The sequence below is a fragment of the Tremella mesenterica genome (genome assembly GCF_000271645.1).
Source record: "Tremella mesenterica DSM 1558 unplaced genomic scaffold TREMEscaffold_16, whole genome shotgun sequence".
Taxonomy (NCBI): Eukaryota; Fungi; Basidiomycota; class Tremellomycetes; order Tremellales; family Tremellaceae; genus Tremella; species Tremella mesenterica.
This window is the reverse complement of record NW_006711240.1, coordinates 422,786-443,791: the sequence shown is the minus strand read 5'-3', so window position 1 is coordinate 443,791 and position 21,006 is coordinate 422,786. Positions and strand designations below refer to the sequence as shown.

Sequence of the window (21,006 nt, the reverse complement as noted above, 5' to 3'; positions counted from 1 at the left end):
GAAATCAAGGGGGAAGAAGAGCTTTGATATCTACTTCTTTATAAGTCTGTGGAGCGTTAATAACATCAAAGCTGTGGAGTTCTCTCCTTGCCCCTCTAACAAAGGGCGAGAGGGAATTGAGAGAAGTATCGGAGATTCAGACATATCAGCCACGGCACGTTGAGGGTATGGTGTATGGTGTGTCACCTCAAAGTCATCCAGTGGATCAAAGGAGGTGTTGAGGGAGGAAGGATGATGATAAGGGATGAGTTGAGGAAGAAGCAAGATATAGACGACAGAAAACACTTTGTGGGCTGAACGATTGAGAAGAGTGTGAGTAGTAGACGAGGGGCGTGGGAGGAGGAAAGATTGGGAAAGGAAGAAAGGAAAGGATAGGTAAGGAAAGGGAATACACATCCCTTCCACACATTTTTAAAGTATCCGTTAGCAGAACAATTTAAAATGTTCTCGTCGTCGGAAAGGGATGAGTAGTCACTTTATGATGGGGAAGGAAATACTTTAAGACGTGGGAACGAGGGGTAAGTAGGGATAACTTTGAGAGAGGCACGGGAAAGATGCAGAACGTCGGTATACACACGCACATGAACTCCATATCCAGAGAGGAACCCTACAAGGGTGTTGTTTGGACATGGAGGGGTACGAGTGGAGAGCAGTCAGTGGCTTTGGGGATCTTAATTAGAACAACACATCGTGTCCGTGATTGATACATAACGTCATCGGTAAAGTGTCCGAATCCGAGCTGCTAGCTACTCACCCAGTGCACCGTTTCCGAGCCGAGGGGATAACCCTTAGGCCTCAGAGGTTCAATCAAAAGCCACTCTGATTGCATATCTCCCTACATTATGAGATTTTCACATTCACCTTTACCTTCACACCAAAGTCTTGGTCAAGTAGTATTTAATGCAACAGCCGGACAAACTTACTCCTCACTCGCATCCCCTAGTCCCACATCCCCCAGGTCCGCAGAAAATCGCGCCGTAAGGATACCTCGCTTCCCCCGTCTCTGGATTCCGTACGACCATGGGTGAACAAGTGACCGTACCCATTGTCACGACCGTGATAACAGTAGTAGTAGTGTTCGTCTCACGACTAGGTTCTGCGTATTCCATCGTGTTCATTGCACGACTGGGTTGATAGCCCATATCATTGGTCTGACTCTGCGTCGCTTGACTTGGATTTTCAGTCCGAGTCGTGGTGGACTCGGTCTCGGTCGGAACGTTGGTAGTTTCATCACGACCGGAACTCAACATAGTGTAATCGCCTCGATTGGTGGAACTCATTTCTCTTAGATAATTGATAAGTAATTGTCTGTGTAAACGGAGAATATAGTCTTGAGTGTCCGAATGGGTTGTGTTGTGGAAGAGACAAGTAGGGCAGTTGGACGTGGGTGGTATATATCGGCTGTCGATGGTCGGCGGAGATGTGATACCTAGGAGACATCGCGACTTCTGACAAGTTGAAGACAATGGATCGTCTCCTGTATGAATGGTTTCATATGGTTCCACCTTTGATGTTGTCTCCTATTAATAATGTACAGTACAGTCGAGATCACATGTCGACGAGGCCGATGATCATGATTCTGTCGACGTGAGAACGAGTGGTGTGACTTGATCCTTAAGTTAGATAAACACATCAATGCATATCAAGAGTGGTTGCATATTCTTTGTTATTTTGATCTATATGCTGGTCCTATACCTCTATTGACAGGCTATTCCTTCTCTCATCTCCGCCCCCTCTTACAAGAAGCGAATGACTACTTACTTGAAACCTCTCGCACCCTCGGCCGTCTCCGGGGGGGCTCCTCTAGATGTCAAAGATCACGCACGCACTTTGCTCCTCCTTTCATAACATCGTTCTCAGACTTGCACATCAGAGACCTTTCTACACACATTTATCACTGCTTCTACTACTGCTGCTGCTTCCAGGCTACTACAGCTATCTTCCCTTGTAAAAAGTACTAAGTACTACTCCTCTCTCTCCATTCAAATTCAACTTGCAATCAACATGACCCTCCCTATCCTTCCACTAGAAATCTTACAACTAATCGCCTCCCATCTCTCTTCCTCTCGTAAACTAGCCACTCTATCTCTCCTCACTCTCCTATCCCGTGACACTTACCCTCTAATCATCCCTTATCTTTACACCACGATCGAAATCACAGAACCAACATCTATATCACTCCTCGAACCTCTTTTAATAATTTGTGACATGTACGAAGATGGTTTAACATTTCCATCCAACATCACATCTTTAACCCTAACCCTACCCCATACCTCTTCTCAATCTTTAACCGACATCAAAGGGAAATCCAAAGAGGTTTCCTCATCTACATCAAATCAACAAAATCATATACATCCTCTAGATCTTCCTCTCGAAATTCGAAGGTTATATCATTTGAGTAAAATCAAAAGGATAATCATAAAAGATATGTTATACGGTTACCTTTTTCAAAAACTTAAAGATCTTTGTGAAAATCTGGATGATAAAGAAATAATCTTATTTCCTTCCGTTACGAAATTAATCATTTCCGTTGTTGTTTTGGAAAGGATCAAAAGGGCTGAAATCTCTGGGAAAAGGTTTCCAGGTGGTTTATGGGAATTTTTAAAATTATCAATGAGACCGAAAGATTTATGTTTGACTTATCCTGATGAACCACCTAGATATCTTATCCGACCCGAATGTCTCGACCAGGGTGGTGGTAGAGGAGGTGGTGGAGGAGGTGGTGGAGCTGGAGGAAGGAGTATGAGTTCGAGACATGTTCAAGGATACAGAACAGGAAGAGTTCATGTGGGACCTAGGGTTAGACCATCCAGACCAATCAGTCCTCCTCCCCCATTCGAATCGACGGCCACGGAATCATCAATTCGAAATCGTATCAATTTGTCTGCATTGGGGTTTAGACCGGCAGAATCATCCAATGGTCAATCACAACCATCTCTTCTCGAGCAAAACGACACCGTCTCACCCAATGCCCCAACCATATCTACAACTACGACCACAACTACAATTACGACCACAACTAGTACTGCTTCTTCCCCGCATGACGTGATACACCGTGGTGATAAAGCTGAAAAGACTGATGGACTCGATACGGGTAACAGCGACATACAAATCGTCTCCAGTAATCATAACGAGAGACTCATCAACACTGATAGACATGATCGACCTGATCAAAATTTCCTGGAACATATATCGGAAGATCGTACCGATACCGAAAATGAAATTAACAGACCTACAAGACCTCTTCCATCATTAAGACTACCCACTCTAACCCCACCAAGAATAACGTTCCGACCCTCCAACCTCCAGCTAAACTCTCAGACATCACACGAACACGACATACCTAGATGGATAGAAGAATTAGATGATACGAGAAATATAATCCAACATAACGTACATCCATTCCTTCATTTACCCACTAGACAAGCTGCGAATCATACCATTATTTACCTTGCGTTGGAGGAATATACCAGTATCAGTGTTAGAGGTTCATCTTCTAGGAAAAGTTTGGATTGTGTGGTGGAACAAATTAAAGATATGATGAGAAGGACTATACCTGATTCATCTACAACTCCTCAATCAGGTGATTCCACTTTGGTACAAGATGATACATCTGATACAAGTGTTATTGACACGGCGGTGAATGAAGATATCATGATGACTTCAACTTCAACTTCGATTATTGACCATGATTCGAGGGAGGGGAAAGAAGACGAGCGAGGTGAATTGGAGGAGGAAGGTATGAAAAGGGATTATGGTATAATGGGAATTTTGAAAGAAACCAATCGGACTTTTATATTTCATTCTTCCGAATGGACACAACAGGTTAAAGATGAGGTTGAAAATTGGATAATCAAGATATATGGTAAACGAGGGGAAATAGATGGTAAAAGGGGAGAAATAGGAAAAGGGATCTTACGTCGTGTACGATTTGTTACCAAAGGAAACGAGAGTTTTTGTCATGCTTGTGGAGAAGATTTATAATTCAGTGAATACCGTATCATCTGAATACAGGTAACGCAAGGGACACATGAGAGAATTCCAGGAGGGTGAAGAACACCATATTTGAACGATAAGATGCATCTAATTCATAATCTTATTTCTCTACTTCATTTCCTTTCTTCACCTTTTGTGACAGAGTATAGTTTATATACTTTGAACAAACGATTATCAACTAATGACCCATTTTGTCCACCCCAACTTGTCTTCTCCTCGAATCAACCTCTTCAAAGCTTGTTTCTTCAGGTATACACCTCATGCCTACATTCACCACCCACCTTCAACTTAAGTATCGAATATCATCTACCCCACCTTCATCTTGAGTATCGAATGTCGTCCACCCCATTTTTACCTCGAGTATCGAATACCTTCCACCCACTGTTCACCTCGAGTATAAATTACCATCCACCCCAATCTAACATCCAACGGACAACCTTATAATGTCTGATTCAGATCCAATAGTCAAAAAAGACTAATGATGTAAATCATATGTCGGTCCGACTTTCTCATAAGGATATTTCTCCCTCCAAACTTTCGCAATCTCAGATCTGGTACATACCCAAACATCAGGTTTGGTAGAAATGTATTGCATGAATTTCCTTAAAGCCATCGAACGACCGGGTTTAGCTACCATACGATTGTGCATTGCCACGGTCCTAATGATCAGCTACTCTTCTTCTCATAGATTCCTTTTTTTTCTTTGTAGGGTGGGTCAAGTGAAGTAGATGGATGTGTATGGAATTGGAAGGTGGTAGAAGTTGGAAGGTTATTGTTGGGAAGTGATTGAGGCGAAGAGTCGACGATGACCATTGGGTTTACGCGTGTACGATGTAAGGAGGTAGCGGGTGAAAGGGGGATGAGGATGTCACTTCAAGGCGGGATTGACGAAATGAATCGAGGGTGGAGTCGGGGAAGGAATGAGTAAATTTGACTGATTTCGAGGAGCACACCTTGATGCAGGGGAGGAGAGATGGGAGGTAGGGAAATGATTCAACGATGAAACACTCACATCATCTTAGGATGCCCAGCAACACCTTCGGAATAAAGTTGATCAAATTCTCCTTTCATAAGTTCAAACCAATCGTCTGGTGCTGATACTCCAGCACCTCCAGAGACGTAAACTGGGGGTTAGCTCGGGCCTTCCATTCCTTACACTTTACCAAACTCTGGGAAAGAGATCAAAGATAACATGTAAGCTCTCGAAGGAACATATGTGAGGGAATGATGTGTTGGGGGAATATATGAGCTTTTCTCATTGAGTCGTCAAGCATTCCTGGTAGAATAGTGTTTGATGAAAGGCTTATATGAAAAAGTCTAGTGTAACTTAGATGACCAATATAAGGGAAATGACGAGAGGCCACGTTGTGGATGACCAATGAAAGGGAAATGACGACAGATCCAGTATAGATGACTAAGGGTAGGAAGAGAAGATACCAGCGACAAAAAAAAACCAACTCACATCGATGATCGTTGGTACATAAAGAATAAGGAATCATTAACATTCCTTCATCTTTACCACCGTGGATTTTAGAATAAGGATCAGGGATGTAATATGGTAAATCTGAACCGAAAGAATCAGAATTATAAACCAGAGGTACTCCACGTTCTTTATGAACCTAAGTTATTTAGCTTCACACTTTTTCTTGTAGTTCCTCCTAATTATCCCCCTGATCCCAGATTCGACTTTATCTCATGGTTCTTCTATCCACCCTTCACCCCTTACTTCCTCTGCTCGTCCGGGTTTCCTTCAATCTCTCTCTTCTCTTCTTTCTCGTTATACACTTGATAATTGTTCCTTCACTTTTGAGGATGAAATAAATGCGATGATTCATATGTGGGACAGTGAGTTTCTGAGGAGGGAATGGTGGGTTCGATCAGATCGGAGAGACTGGTGAGAGTGGTGAAATTAGTGAGAGTGGTGAAATTGGTGAGAGTGGTGAGATTGGTGAGATTGGAGAGTTCGGTAATGTTGGTGATGTCGATGGGGAAGAATGGGATGCAAAGCATGATTCACTCACCTCCGCTCTGACAAGTTTCTGCCTTACAGACCCCCCACCGATAAACCAACCGGTAGGTACATTCTTCAACCCCGTAGCCTCTTGAAGCCGATCGAAGGATTTGTTGATATGAGCTTTTTCTTCGGCAGTGTTACTACCGTGTATCCCCCAACGGTTCCCGTGACATGCGATCTGATCGTCAGTTGAACATCCCTTCTTACTGACTATACTCCTTTGGTGTCATTTAGATTAAAAGTAAGATATCCGCTTCCCGATGACAAATGAGAGACATGACATCTCATTTGGTCAAAATAACGACCGATAGAGATTTATGACAACGAAAGTTCCCTTAGCTGCGAGAGTAGAGGCAAGGTCATCAACGATATGACGCTCAAAAAACTACTCCATGCTTGAAAGATATATGGTAAACGGGGATGGTGATGAGTAAAACGAGGGAGATGATAAACGGGGATGGTGATGAGCGTAAGGAGTGGGATGATTAGGAGAAAGTCAATAGAGGGAGAAAACCCCAAAGACTCACTTCATGTCCATCCGCTACCAACATTTTAGGATACGGACCACTAGTCTCGAAAGCTCTCGCACATACCCAAGTGGTCCAATGCCAACCGAATTCTTTGAAAAGTTTTAAAAGTCTTGGGAGACCTTGTCTTATACCATATTCGAACTGACATGAGCGGTTATTCTCATGATCCACCTTTCCACCTCACACCCTGATTTCGGAGCACACTTGAGGACCGGTGTGATCTCGTCCAGAGAGATTCATCTCACGCGGTGTCTCTTTTCGTTGATCACTTGAGGCGAGTGACCTTGTGTTTGATAGGGAGAGTTTTACCATGGACAGTGTCAAGGCAGTGAGGGGATGAAATGAAAAGAAGACAAGAAAAACTCACAAAATTCTCAGACATACAATCCCTACCTTCCACAGCGGGACGATCATAACTTAATTCATGTAGAGTTGCACAACTTATCTTATCGCCATTCCAAGGTGTACTTTCCGCTCCTCTAGATAAATCAGCCACCGTAATTCGTTCACCCTCTGCCCCGCCTTATTACTTTCCTCATCACCAACCTACCCACCCATCCTGTTCATCTAGAGACTCAACCCAGCAAGGAGCGGATGGATAAGTATTAGGTATAGGTTGATGAACGACTCACTCTTCATAATTAAGTACAAAAGAAACGGCTATTTTCTTTCCATCGGGCCAACAATCAGTAGGTGGTTCAAGACCGTACCCTACGAAATCTCTAGGAGGAACGTAAAAAGTCTCTTGGTTCCAAGCTACCATCTTGTGTTTTCTTGATTACTGTACTTAGAGATTTCTCAACTTGAGGGTGATAGAGTTATTGAATGTCACGAGTACTGTACGAGTTCAAGAGTTCAAAGAAAGTGAAAGAAATGTAAGTGTAAGTAGTAGAGTAGAGTATCCTTCAGTGACGGAGAGAAACCGAAGTGAGATACAGTCGTTGGTCCGTAAGTAACATCGTAAGTAGAAAGAGCCAAGAGATAAGATGATTCCGAGAATAAACCATAATTTTGGATTTTCGGGTGGTTTACCCGAATGGATGCACGGATCAAACATCCGGGTCTTACAGTGGAGTGGTGATAGCGAGTAAGAGTAGCTACGTAGAACATCTTCTGTGGATTCTGACTCTTGTTCATATTCCCTTTACTCACTCCACGACTGGTCTTCTTGTTACCCAACTACCACCCGAATAGAAAGCTTCAGAAAGAAGGTGAGACCTGCAAGTAAAACACAATGGCGGGAAAATATGACGAAGAATGGTTAGAGAGGGAATTTGTAGGATACGGTTATACTTCTCCTGATCCAAAATGGCCAGGAGGTGCTAAGATCGCTGTCAATTTCTTGATTCAATATAACATGGGTGCTGTGAGTTATTCTACTCGCTCGTTACTCTACCCTACAACATCGTTCATACCCTTGAATATCTATCAGTCCATACGAATTACTCGAGCATTCTTTCAAATACACACAGCCGCAGGCGTCCTATCTAAAACCTTACACCATCTATCAGTATCTTCCGAGCAAGGCGGAAAGAGATGGTAAAGAACGAAAGAAAGTCATCCCCTCACGGAGTCTCATTGGTTCTAGACACTTGGTCGAGTGGGATTGGAGGTAAAAACCCGGATGGAAGTAATGGAGATGAAAACCAAACTGATAATACCAGGAACTAAACCCAGCCGAAGGAGACGAATACGCAGATGGACATCTCCTTGAGATCCCTAGGAAAACACCAACCACAGAGAGAAGTGACATGTTAGAATCTCAAATAGAGTTCGGGGCTATGATGGGGGTTCCTCGTTTGCTCGCTTTGTTCAAAAAGTGAGTTTTTCCATCATATCATTCTATACGGACTTCTAGTAGGTTGGAAAAGTGTTGATGATAGATATAACATGCCATGCACTTGGAACATTTGTAAGTGTCTGTTCACTTTTCCTCCCTATGTTCTCATATCCCACCTTTTTCAAGCTGATTCTCTTACGTTTCCCCTCGATCGAAGGTTACTCTCTGTGCTGGCCAATTCTCTCATGTCTCAAATTACTATTTATTTTAGGTTTATTGTTGAATATTTCTAATATTAGACACCCGCGCGCTTGAACAAGCTCTTTATTGGGTTAAACCTATCCTCGAAGCAGGTCACGAAATGTCTTTAGGTGGACATCGTTGGTGGAATAACATGGATATCTCTCCTGAGACGGAAGATGAATTGATCAATCTCAGTATTGACAAGTTGCAAGAGTTGACCGGTGATAAGACTTTGCCCAAAGGTGAGTTTAAAGGTTACTTTCATCAACCTGTTGTCCATTCGCAACTATCTTGTATTTTCATCCACACTCATCCTATCAAACCAAGCTTGGTGAATGATCACTAATCCACAGGATGGTTCATGGATCGTCGTTCGAACATCTCTACCAAACTTTATTCCCTTGCTCATTCTACAAGAAACCTTCCTCTCCTTTACTCATCCGATTCTCAAACGGATGATTTACCATACTACCAACCATCACTATCAGGTGAATCAGAAGGACTCTTAATGTTACCAATGTCTTACGATACATCCGATTGGAGGTTCAACGGTAAAGGTTCAGGATGGGCGTCACCAAAAGATTTCGCAACTTATCTCATTGATACTTTTGATTGTTTATACGCCGAAGGATCAAGAGGAGAAGGGAGGATGATGACTGTTCTTTTACATCCTCATATTATCGGAAGAGCGACTAGAACTTCTTGGTTTGAAGGTTTTTTAAAGTATATAAGTGAGAAAGAAGGTGTTTGGGTAGCTACTAGGGAAGAAATCGCTAATCATTGGAAAGAGACTTTTCCTTATGATAAAAAGAAAGCTTTTGGACAGACTGGTCAAGCTCCTTGTGGACAGATACATTTCCAGTAGGAATGTAGAGCGGTCGACGTGATGGGGGGTTGGGGGTGGAAGGCGGTCGATATAGTAGATAAGTAGAATATACATTTTAAAGTGATATTGTTCATGTGAGTCGTTACTAATTGACAGACACACCATATCAACATTTGTACTGTACTCACACCTACACAAATACCCCTATTCGCTGACCGTTTGACCCCTATTGACTTGCTAATGGCACGTACCAAGTAAGTCACATACGTACAAACAACTGGTACTTACCGTGCGTAATACTCACGTGAACCTTCACCATCAAAACCGAAGGATCCTTTCTTCCACCTATTATCTTTCTTCCCACTATCACAACATCATACAATACTCTACCCCCTATCAACTGACCCAAGATCCAGCTGTATTATGACCAACCAACCAACCAACCACTACCATCTCTATCCTCCCGGAAGCATCCATCACACGTGAGTCCCTTCCCCTCGGATGAAAGAGTAAGATAAGAGAATAACCACACAGATCGACAAAGAATGATTATCCCCACTAACCGCCCTTCCGGTCGAGGACCGAACAACACCTCAAGCGAACAACCACAGATTCGGAAAAGATGAAAAGCACATGGTATCTCCCCAATCAGGCGTAAGCAAGGGATATCACCCTCTTGTTTCAATTCATCATCTCCGTTCGGATAGTCACCGAGAATCAAATCTACCCTCAAGACCGAAACAATCTTCCACTTCCACTTTCTTGTTGATTCATAGACAGGATACAGGATACCAGGTGATTCAAGAGAAATTGGTGAAAATTTGAAAAAGTCTACAGACGGTGGAATAAGAATTTAGTTGAATAGGTGGATTGGGAAAAGGGAGAAAGGGTGAGATAAGATGATGGTCAATACTACTCTACAAACCATGGATAACACCGCTTTCTTGATGGCTCATCCTGCTTTTGGATTTGGGACATATTGGGTTGGGTGAGTTTTTCTTCTTCAAGCTCGACCCCATCCACGCTAGCTCTCACTGTTCAACCCTCAACAAGACATATCTGATAGAAGTTTGTCACTTGGACATGTCGGACGATGACGTGTCGAGAGAGTGAATCAACTGGGGGTGGATGATGGGTAAATCGTCAATGGCTGATATCAGATTCTTAGTGGATGCGGTTTTATTAGGCGTCATTCTTCAACTCTGCGCGACATGGGCAATAACATCGGGGAAAGAGAGCCCGATTATAAAGATACTGGTGGTTAGTGTCCAGTCTCATGATCTTTTTCACCTGCCCTTTCCTCTCTGACATCCCATCGGGTCATCCTTGTCTATCCACATAACATACTTGATCTCACAACTCTGTCACCCCATCCACAAAACAACTCTTATAGGTAATTTCGTTGATCAATCCTCGCAAAGTGATGTACAAGGATAAAAACGATATCATCGCTCACACCTTAGTGGTACCTCGTCATTCTCAGCTTGGCCATAACCATATTGTATGTTTCCTACCCCCACCCATGCTCAACGCTGAGATTACAGTATATCGGCATTTGCATACCATTTATTTATATTCAACTTTGGTAACTACTCCGCGTTCTCAGATGCTAATGACGCCGGGTGTGAGTTCTTCCTCTACTCAGTATCTATTCGAGTTTCTCGTCAAACTTACGTCCAACCTCTCCACCCCCTTTTCCCTCGGTCATACCTCATCCCAACCTGAGGAGGAACCCCCACTCATCATCTATGACAGCCCTTGGATCTTTCCTTCTCCTAATAACTCTTTGGACGACTCGAGGAACGTTCGTGGACGATGACAAAGCCTCACAAGTTGATCAACAACACACGAATATAGGAATCTACTTAACAATAGGGTTCTCTTGGTTCTTTACACTGGAGACATTTGCAAGAACGCCAGTCTCCGTGAGATCTCCAGAGTTGTGTTTGACCAATCATCAATACCATCCGTTTTCCATTGATCACCCTGTCTCATCTCCCGATCCCCTACCTTGCTATCTCACTGGTCGCTGGGGGAGAAAAGTGACTTGCGGAAAGACTATGAATTGGACGAGTGTTAACTTTAGATGTTCTTCGCCGACAGAGCATGGAGAATGACCAATAAATCGAAAGTATTCGCAGGGTTGACTATATCACTTGCGTAGGTTTATCCAAACCTCCTCTCTCCTCTCTCCTCACCTCCGCATCCCGGACCTTCCATTCTCTTACCCACCCCGAATTTCACCCGCTTCTGAGTTTCACCGTGATAGAGAGAGGAATACTGAAATATAGAATGGGAAGTACCAGTTCCGCTATTGCTGCGAAAGTGTTAGCTCCTGATCCGAGCAAACTCTACGTAAATTTCTCTTTTCCCTCCAATACTCATTCACCCCTTCCCACCACTCCATCTCCGTGTTCGTTCCCATTTCTTTATTTTCATTCCCAATATCGAGCGGAGGTAGGAGGTTGATTGTTAAACCAAGGGGAAAGACAAACATGATTGACCTTTAGACAGTGGAATACCTTGTGTTGGGCTGGGTAAGTTGTTCTCCTTTTTCGCCGTTGTCTTTATTGATGTGCAGATCATCTGTGAAGCTCTCAACGACGTCTTGACCACTTCTGTGATAGCTTTTTACTTGATAAGGAGTAGGAGCGAATGGTCAGAGACTAATCAAATTATCACAAAGTTACTCTTGTACGTCTTGTTTTTCTTCCTATCACTCAACTATCAACTTTACATTAGGACCATTGTTCACGACTTAACTCATACTTTCCTGTATTATCCATCACCATGTAAAGATATCCATTCACCACCCCGTCATCGTCCTCGGTTTTGGCATTCTCGAATTATCCAGGCATTGACCAGGGAGAGTCGCTTCGTCCCTACAACGTTGACGACAAATCGAATTGATCTACTGACGAGGTCGGGTGAAGGGTCGGATGGAGGAGTGGAAAGGTAGGAAAAACAAGGCTGATATTCAGATTAGTGGTCGAGACTCAGCTCCCACCCACCATGATGTAAGCTTTTCATCATATCTTATTCTGAGCTGACGAATCAGGGCTTTAGTATTTCTCGTGTTTTATATAGCTGCTCCGAATACCACTCTGATAGCTTTCTTCGTGTGAGTTTCTCTCACGTCCTGTCCTCTTTTCTTGATTGAACTTCAATCACAGCCTCATTCTTCCTCCATACCACAGTGAACCATTCATTCTGGCGGATGATGAGTCACCTCCTTCCCACATATATATCTGACGTAATCGCAATAATATCCTCTCTGAATTACATTTCCACTCGTCGTGTCCCATCTTCACTCATAAGTCGTTCACCACACGATTTGTAGGCTCACGATCAGCTGTACACCCAAAGTCTACGTCACATGTCTTTTATTCGTCCTAAATGCCAAAGTCAAACTTCAAAGAGAAATCTCTTATGTACAAGGACGATTAGGAACTAGTAATGCTGCTCAGTATAATCGTTCTTCGGTTATACAGATCTCGGTGGGTAATTCACTTCTTACTCTACCCACGTTGGCTTCTTTTATTGATATCTCGAACCTGCTCCCTCCACCCATGACAGAAATCTACATGAAGCGATATCAAGGAGTCATCACGAGATTAGGATATGAAACCTTTCATTACTAAGAGTGAATTATGAGACCGTATCATGGCGTGAAGTGAAGCGTGATGAGAGAATTGGACTAATCCTCAGAATAGATCAAGTTCAAGGACACCACAAAGGTTGAGCGGGATACAAGTTACCACACAAACCATAACGCGAGTGAGTATTTTGTTTGGTTTCTTCACCCGAATTCAACATTCCCCTTAACTCCATTCAATTTCGACTGGAAGTGTACATACGTCTTATACATCACGAGATATTCCCCTTCAATATCCTCACTCTCCAGCTCACACTTCACCCTCCAATGCTTCGGTGACTCGGACTGGTCTTATCTTTCCGACATCGTCACCTCAAGTTCACCCTTTCCCCACACTGTCACACGTTTGATCCCTTGGGATCGCACAGACCGTCGCGCCGTCGGAATGATGTTCGAAATGGAAAAACTGATCATAGCTCTCTGATAAATCCCCTCACTCCCCTTCCCAGACTTCCATCCCTCCACCTTGGGCAGTTAACAATCAAACGTCACACGAAGTGAGTGAGGTGGTCTGATTTATTGACAATCATTTCTTATCTACATGATGTTTTGTGGTTTTTATCTTTCGTCTATGAAGTGTGGATCTAAGAACCAAGTTGTACAGTAGATACCATGAAATTGAGAACAAACGAATATCTGACAAATCTAACCTTAACCATTTCTGATAATATCATTCGCAGTCCATTAAAAACCCTTCTTCTTTCGTTTCGTGTCCAAGCTTCTAGATCAAACGTTCTGATCAAGCCACAAGCCATCAACCACTATGCTGTACATCATTTCATCTCTGTACCTGTACCTGTAAGTGATGACCTCGGAGATTGTTTGCCAAATCGGATGAAAGGGTACTCGAGTCGTACTAACAACTTCGTTTCCTCTTACTTACTTCCTTCTCACCGGCGACAAGTTTTAGGCCAAAGTACCTAGGAGACGCCGAGATGGTGATGGAGTAATGGCACGTACCCTCTAACGGAGATCACAAATCCACTGAAATGAAATCAATGAGGGACCATTTCAGTTTGATGGGGAGTTGACATGGTGTTATTTTGAAAACTTTGAGATAATAGAAAACCATCATACCCTAAAAAATTTACACGGTACGTAATTGTGTGTCTAGATGAATATGTTAGGTGACGGTCGGAAGCCGTGACCCTTCGGAGCGTTATGGGGGATGGCGTGACCGTCAGAAGATCCGTGCCACTTCGAAGGGTCATGGTTGTGGGACCATGACCCACAGAAGGATTGCTCCTCACTGACCATCACTGCTTGAAACAATCATCCCTTCTTATAGAGAGATGTTGGAAGTAGTAAGAAGGTCTGGAAGGGATTTTCGGCTTGTTTTTCTCCATACATGATATGGAAAAAGCAGACAATGATCTTTGGGAAAACACCAAAAATGAGGAGAAACATGCATCTCCAGTGTGTATCTCTAGCTGAACATTGTAGAGTAAGACATCAACTACCTAGCCATGTATTAGAATTGGGCCAGGAAAGATTCTTGTAAAGTTGGCACGATTTCTTTGGTAGGTCATGATCTTCTGACAGTCATGATGACCCCCGTGACACTCCGAAGTATCACGGCTTCCGTGGGTCACGTAACAAATATCTTCTCCCTGGCTCAGAAAACGGTAGAGTTGGTTTGTAACATGTAAATTAATGGGAGTGATGTTACTTTGGATCATGTTGCTTTCTTAAAACCTAATCCGGCATATGGTTTTCGACCTTATTGGATGAGGTGAGTGATTTCTTTTATTTTGATTTTTCCCATTAAAATTGTCAATACAAATTTCATCTTCAAAGTTCATTTGTCAAACTGAAAACATCAAACAAAGTCTTTCTCACACTTCCAATTAACCCCAATAACCCCAATCACATCAATAATCCGAACTTAAAGAATGTATATACCGTTGTATATTACGATACCAGAAGGATATCACAATCAGTCCATGGATATTGAATCAGTACTGATACGTGTGATTGAAAAGAGTCTCAAACGTTAATCCAATAGATAATTAACGTTAATCCAATAGATATCTGATAAATTCGACCAAGATTCGTTTTCTTGTCAAAATGCATATGTATGATCACCTCGCTAACGTCTTGAAAAATCTAATTATGATCACTCCTTTCCTTGTCATAGACATTTCCCTCTTTTCCCCTTGTGTCCACTACCATCCCCTCTTATATCCAATCGCAGACCCGCCTTATCAATCTCGCAAAGATGACAAACCTCGCGAGATGAGAATGATGCGTCATGATGAGATGCGAATTTAATTTTGAAAGAGGAAGGGAGAAAGTGAGACGGTAAAACCCGTCGATTGATCAATCATCTTTCCCTCCTCTCCCTTTCCCATCATCATCCTTATATCCCTCTTCATCACTATCCTCTCCCATAGCAAAAACCGTTTCGCCATGTTCTCCATGTCGTAATGGAACACCCTCCTCGTCATCTTGCGGTTCCGTGGCCAGAGGCATGTGAGAATGACCATGTTCCAACGAACCGATTTCGTAATCTTCTGCATCGGCATCTGCTTCGTCTTGAGCTAATTCTTGAGACATGGAGAAACGGATGTTATCTCGAGACTGAGGAGTTAGCTTGGTGACTTATCATTGAGGCTTCTTGAAGGAAGATCGTGGAATGAAAGATTCGTTAGACAATCCCGTCCCCAAACTTCCCGAGCAAGCCATGCAGAGGTTTGAGAACTGGGGTGATGACATTCGAACAACAACGATCAGTCAAGGAAGTTGGGAGTAAATGGGAAGGAGGAAGGGGGCGGGCAAAGAGAAATTCAGGTACTGTATTCCGTCGATGGACTTCGGTGATGTAGAGATAAGGAGCAGAGACGGTGAACTGAAGTCGGAGAAGGAGAGGGAAAGGCAGAGAAAAGTTAAACTGACAGGTCTCCAAATCCATGCGATACCTGAAAACGCCAATAGATAAATAGTAGCCAACGACCCATCTAAAAGAATCCATCGATATCTCCAATTATTCGGAGCGTAGTCTGTTTATTAGATTTAGTCTCTCGATCATTGACTCGTCCTTTTCCCCGTCGATACCTCATGGTACACCCCGCCGATAGAAGACCACCGGCGTTCGGTAAAGCCAGATCGTTTAGGAGCAACAGTCCGTCCAATACCGATACGTTCGAGTAAAAGAAGACATAGAGCGTCACACGGACTCTTCCACCATAGGAACAGACGAAGGGAAGAATCATTCGGGAAAGGATATAACGTGTAGAGTTCGATTCGCCGAGTTCACCTATTCGACACACGCCACGCATAAAGAAATGAGATGGGGAAGGAGAGAGAGAAGGAGAGAGGGGGAAGGAGAGAGAGAAGGAGAGAGAGAAGGAGAGAGAGAAGGAGAGGGAGAAGGAGAGAGAGAAGGAGAGAGAGAAGGAGAGAGAGAAGGAGAGAGAGAAGGAGAGAGAGAAGGAGAGAGAGAAGGAGAGAGAGGAGGAGAGGGAGAAGGAGAGAGAGAGAAGGAGAGAGAGAAGGAGACAGAGAGAAGGAGAGAGGGCGAAGGAGAGAGAGGAGAGAGGGAGAAGGAGAGAGAGAAGGAGAGAGAGAAGGAGAGAGAGAAGGAGAGAGGGAGGGAGAACCCAATTCAGACTCACCCTCTTCTAATCGATTCGAAAGACTCATAGAGCTAATGACAAAAAATACCGCAACGGCAATGACTGAAATGACCAAGATCCTCCAAAGACGTTTAAACATTGCTAATTTGTATCTCTGTTTCCGAGCTTGAAGATGAAGTATTGTTCCTGGGTGTCAACGTCTTCCTTGTCCATACCGCCTCATAATCAGATGATATGTCAAGACCATTGATAAGCGGCCCAAAAGATGAGTGGCGACTTCCAACAATAAACGTAATGACATAGGACGACACAAGAGTTTTTGAAGACACAGTCTGAAGTATGATTTCTCAATAGACATGTAGAAAGGCGGTGAGAGGTGTGAAGAGACACCGACGAGACCAGCGCTTAAAAAGGAAGATGAAAAAAAGTAGTCAGATTTTCAAATGACCCGGAACACAAGAACATTTCTCAAAGATAGCTAGAAAAGTGGCGTTTGGAGCAAAAATACAGCACACGGGTGAGATAGAAAGAGCTCTGTGAGATGTAACATCCGTCCGACGTGATAAATACAGTATGACATATGGGAAGTAACGCAAAGAGAAAAGAAAGAGAAACTCACCATTCAAAGAAATAATAATCCACATCAAAAACCCCGTCAAGGTCAAAGCGAGTGGAAATATGAGAACCAGAATCAAGAAAAGAGGTGCACTATCAAGTTCAACTTGAACAGTTCCTATTGAATAAAGAACTAACAGTCAGCATACCGTCCACACTTTCCGCTCATCATACAAGACAAGATCCTTCTTTACATCTGAAGGACAGTAATTCATCATTTCCCATGACTAGGAAATAGAGAGAAAGACAAGAGGAGATAGAGAGAAAGGGAAAAGAAAAAAGAAACAAGATCGTTCCTCGGGTACAAACTGGACCAATGACAGCTAAGTATCACATTACAGAGGGTGAAGAGTAGGATTGGAGGTATGATGGAATGAAATTTAGTAAGAATGAACAAGTTTCAAGTGTGTGAAAATGTGAAATGGAATGTTACAAGTTTCGCACAACTTGTGAAAAGATACAAAGAAATTGTTATATATATATGTCAAAATGGGGAAAAGGAAGAAAATGACTCACCTCCAAAAACGAAATGCATCAAAGTTAGAATCCTAACTCGATTCATTACCACTCCTAGACTTTGAGTCACCACACTTAATCCCATACTAACAATCAACAACAAAAAGAAACTTAAAGAATTTCTAGCTGCGTTCAAAGTTGCAATGACGAATAAGAATACTAATGAACCTGTGTTTCCACCGTGTTTGTTCACATAACGATAATAAGCGAATTGAGCTAACATTTCGATTATTAGGAAGAGGATGGTTCCGGATATGTAATATTGCATTGGTCTGAATATGAGTTCTTTGTCTTTTTGTTTCACACGATTCTCCCCCTTCCCTTTCTCTCTTGTTTGACTCTTTCTTGTTGTGTCATTTTGACTTTTGATTGTTTGCTCAAGACATGTTCCAGACATGTGCTGACATTCTTGGGTTGAGGGGTGTTGTGGTAGAAGCAGAAGGAGGAGCAGAGGAGGATAGAGATGTGGGGTGAAGTAGAGTTGCAAGCTTTCACATTCGGGAAGGGACCCATGCAGGAGTGTCACATCATTTTCGAGCAACGAAGCACCTTATGAGTCTCCCGTGCGAAGTATAGACCTGACGAGCCCTCAATGGCGGGTAAGCGGCGAGTGACATTCGATAAACGGCGTCGGAACGACCGATGTATGATGAATCTAGAGAAGAAGAGAGGGACGGTCAACGAGTGTGGGATGTGTCTTCAAAGCAAAGCAGTCTACACAAGTTGGGAATGAAGGAAGAATCGGACAACTCACAAAAGCTCCGAACGATATTTTACGCAAAGATACGCCCATCCACATCCCAGAACAAAGTATACGACACTCAAGACGAAGTAAAACTATCGTCAGCTCTCTTTCCATGATAGCAACATCTACTCCACTACTTCCCCTGCTTCGTCTACACGCTTCCGGAGTACACATGGGATAATATGTGCGATTGAGATATGTCTGTTCCCCCGCTTTTAGACGCCAGAGGAAGAAGGGATAGCATGGGATGACATGCGATTGAGACCTGTCTGACCCCACATTTACAGATTTCCAGAACGATATCGGATAACATGCGATTGTAGTGATGACTCTCCACCTAGCGCGTAACGTTTTATGACATATCTACTGGGAGAGTGTGACAGTCCTCGTTCACCATCTTCCCTTGACATATAGATCAGACATAAAGAAAAAAGAACTCACGTTGATCTTGGGATATTCAACAGCTGGTAATTCCCCTTCGAAAGTATTTCTGAACAGAACCGTCCCGCTGTATTCCGCGTGTGTCTGTCTTGGATTCATATCATCACGGACGAGATGATGTGTTCCGTCTGTTGATCTCTTTGTGTTGTCTCGGATACGTTGTTGAGGCTTGTCAATTGGGATGGATCGACCCCCGACGAGAGTTACAGGGACGATACCTATCATCAGACTTTCATCTTCACACTGCTTCACATGACTATGATTCCATACTTCCAAACAAAAGCAAACCCAAAGAGTGGCAACGGACTGTAGGCAAGTCGGATCCTAAGATGAGATGAAAAGTTTCAGAACGTCATGGTTGATATTGAGAGAAACCCTCCACCCCACATGACGAGTCTTGTGTAAAAGCGATTTTATGATGACTCACCGACACAATAATATCCCGTTTTCGGAACGGCATACTCGATAGGTCCAGTATACGTCTCCACTCCGTCACCTCCAGATCCAGAAGGTGTTTCAGGAGGGACATTTTCGTCCCCCTCATCATCCATCTCTCCTGATCCTATTTCATCCGTATCATCCGAACCCCCGTCATCATAGATATCCCCTTCGTCAGGATCTTCCAATTGTCTTTTTTTCCTCCATCTTTTCATCGTTTTCCAAGCAGTATCATCCTCTCCTTCATTCATCATCCCTTCTCCTGCACCCACATCATCCATCATCTCTGCTACTCCTACACCATCCATCATACCTCCAGCGACGTCCGCATCCATCATGTTATCTGTATCTTGGTCCGTCTCATCGTCGTATGATCCACCTGTTTCTTCATTGCCATATGATTCATCCGCGTCTCCTCCATCACCATAAGGATCACCCGTTTCTTCAAAAGGTTCATCAGGGTCACCCGTTGGTTCATCGGAAACTCCTGTGGGATACGAACCGATTCTAGTTGTGGAAGATTCTACAGGGTAGACTTCATCTTCTCCGGTTGGAGGATAAGGTGAGGTGGGAGTGGGGAATGAAGAAGATTGGAATTTGATAGCTGATGTGAATATGGATGTGGAGGATAGAGGGATGGAATCTGGAAGGGAAGTGATGAATTGACCTAGTTGTGATGAGGAGCATAAGCCAGAGCGGACTGGCGGTTAGAAAATGCACTGCTAAACCTTCAGAGGGGAGGGGTGACGATAGTTGAGAGGTAGGTGGTGAGAAGGGTTAGCAGGAGAGGGAGAGCAGTAGGAGCGGAAGGTGGAGGGGGGGGGGGGGAGAGAAGGGAGAAAAGGAATGGTGTGGAAGAGAGAAGGAAAGGGAACCCACCAGCAGATGTAGTGCAAATATACGTTTTCTAAAAGATCAGCACATCTTCCCTTTCCGCCTCTTCATTCGTTCACAACCTACAGGAGGATCCCCACCCACATCATCATGATCCCCAGAGATGGTATCCGCTCCTAGATACTTTGCATCTTTCCATTCGTAAATGACCACTGCTACTTGGCCTACGGAAGTGTCGTCGAAGGTGACTGCGGATTAGCTTTCCCTCTTGATTCATTGATCACTGGGCGCACGCCGAGGGTGATATTGTGACATGTTCCACTCCCCACAATCGGTAAAGGTCAAAATTCCGAGTATCATCATTATGGTATTATTACAGCGCGGGCAGAACATACTTAGAGATAGTAGACTGCGGATGGGTTGGGGTTGTACCCCTATAAGATGGATGTGAGTGGGAAGCAGAAAGACTGACGGCTTATGAAAGCTTGTTTCCCCCCATACATGCCTGAACATACTTCACGGACGTCATCGGTATCTCTTATTGGTACTAAAGGTCAGCTTTCATCACCCTTTCTGTTCCCACCTCCCCACCATCTACCACCCCCTTCACCCTTCGCCCTTCTCCGTTTACTCAACTTCCCCCTCTCTCTCTCGAGCCAGACACCGAGCTGACACTCCACTCACCTAGATAACCCGCGGCGGTAGACAGAGCGCAAGCAAGACCCAACCATCTCCAACCCGACAAGGGGTTCATCATCATGTACCACGTCGTCACTGTCGCAGTGGTGATAGTGATAG

General features: G+C 43.6%; 6 protein-coding genes across 6 annotated transcripts; 3 read left to right on the top strand and 3 right to left on the bottom strand.

Moving 5' to 3' along the window:
- Positions 1-926: 926 nt before the first annotated feature.
- TREMEDRAFT_65840 (uncharacterized protein) lies at positions 927-1,280 on the bottom strand (the record flags this gene model as incomplete). Its single annotated transcript, XM_007007903.1, has 1 exon — positions 927-1,280. One exon carries the CDS (start codon positions 1,278-1,280, stop codon positions 927-929), a length of 354 nt encoding a protein of 117 aa, XP_007007965.1.
- Positions 1,281-2,004: 724 nt separating this feature from the next.
- On the top strand, positions 2,005-3,984 carry TREMEDRAFT_65839 (uncharacterized protein; the record flags this gene model as incomplete). Its single annotated transcript, XM_007007902.1, has 1 exon — positions 2,005-3,984. One exon carries the CDS (start codon positions 2,005-2,007, stop codon positions 3,982-3,984), a length of 1,980 nt encoding a protein of 659 aa, XP_007007964.1.
- A 487-nt stretch (positions 3,985-4,471) lies between these two features.
- On the bottom strand, positions 4,472-7,303 carry TREMEDRAFT_35412 (uncharacterized protein; the record flags this gene model as incomplete). Its single annotated transcript, XM_007007819.1, has 7 exons — positions 4,472-4,655; positions 5,009-5,120; positions 5,459-5,615; positions 6,018-6,188; positions 6,538-6,681; positions 6,908-7,019; positions 7,173-7,303. 7 exons carry the CDS (start codon positions 7,301-7,303, stop codon positions 4,472-4,474), a joined length of 1,011 nt encoding a protein of 336 aa, XP_007007881.1.
- A 471-nt stretch (positions 7,304-7,774) lies between these two features.
- Positions 7,775-9,428, top strand: TREMEDRAFT_35402 (uncharacterized protein; the record flags this gene model as incomplete). The annotated part of the gene is made up of 5 exons (XM_007007818.1): positions 7,775-7,906; positions 8,205-8,359; positions 8,424-8,452; positions 8,620-8,805; positions 8,917-9,428. 5 exons carry the CDS (start codon positions 7,775-7,777, stop codon positions 9,426-9,428), a joined length of 1,014 nt encoding a protein of 337 aa, XP_007007880.1.
- Positions 9,429-10,315: 887 nt separating this feature from the next.
- TREMEDRAFT_65836 (uncharacterized protein) lies at positions 10,316-14,297 on the top strand (the record flags this gene model as incomplete). Its single annotated transcript, XM_007007901.1, has 14 exons — positions 10,316-10,377; positions 10,550-10,649; positions 10,853-10,890; positions 10,934-11,011; positions 11,681-11,744; positions 11,900-11,926; positions 11,971-12,083; positions 12,371-12,406; positions 12,448-12,510; positions 12,742-12,886; positions 13,098-13,166; positions 13,461-13,545; positions 13,652-13,842; positions 14,172-14,297. The coding sequence occupies 14 exons, from the start codon at positions 10,316-10,318 to the stop codon at positions 14,295-14,297; spliced, it is 1,197 nt and encodes a 398-aa protein (XP_007007963.1).
- Positions 14,298-15,363: 1,066 nt separating this feature from the next.
- TREMEDRAFT_45866 (uncharacterized protein) lies at positions 15,364-20,993 on the bottom strand (the record flags this gene model as incomplete). Its single annotated transcript, XM_007007828.1, has 13 exons — positions 20,893-20,993; positions 20,681-20,755; positions 20,335-20,456; positions 20,254-20,281; positions 19,754-20,074; positions 19,364-19,432; positions 18,937-19,085; positions 18,505-18,587; positions 17,751-18,022; positions 17,239-17,367; positions 16,659-16,805; positions 15,894-16,043; positions 15,364-15,617 (listed from the first exon to the last, which is right to left on the bottom strand). Exons 1-13 carry the CDS (start codon positions 20,966-20,968, stop codon positions 15,364-15,366), a joined length of 1,875 nt encoding a protein of 624 aa, XP_007007890.1. The 5' UTR covers positions 20,969-20,993.
- Positions 20,994-21,006: the final 13 nt, after the last annotated feature.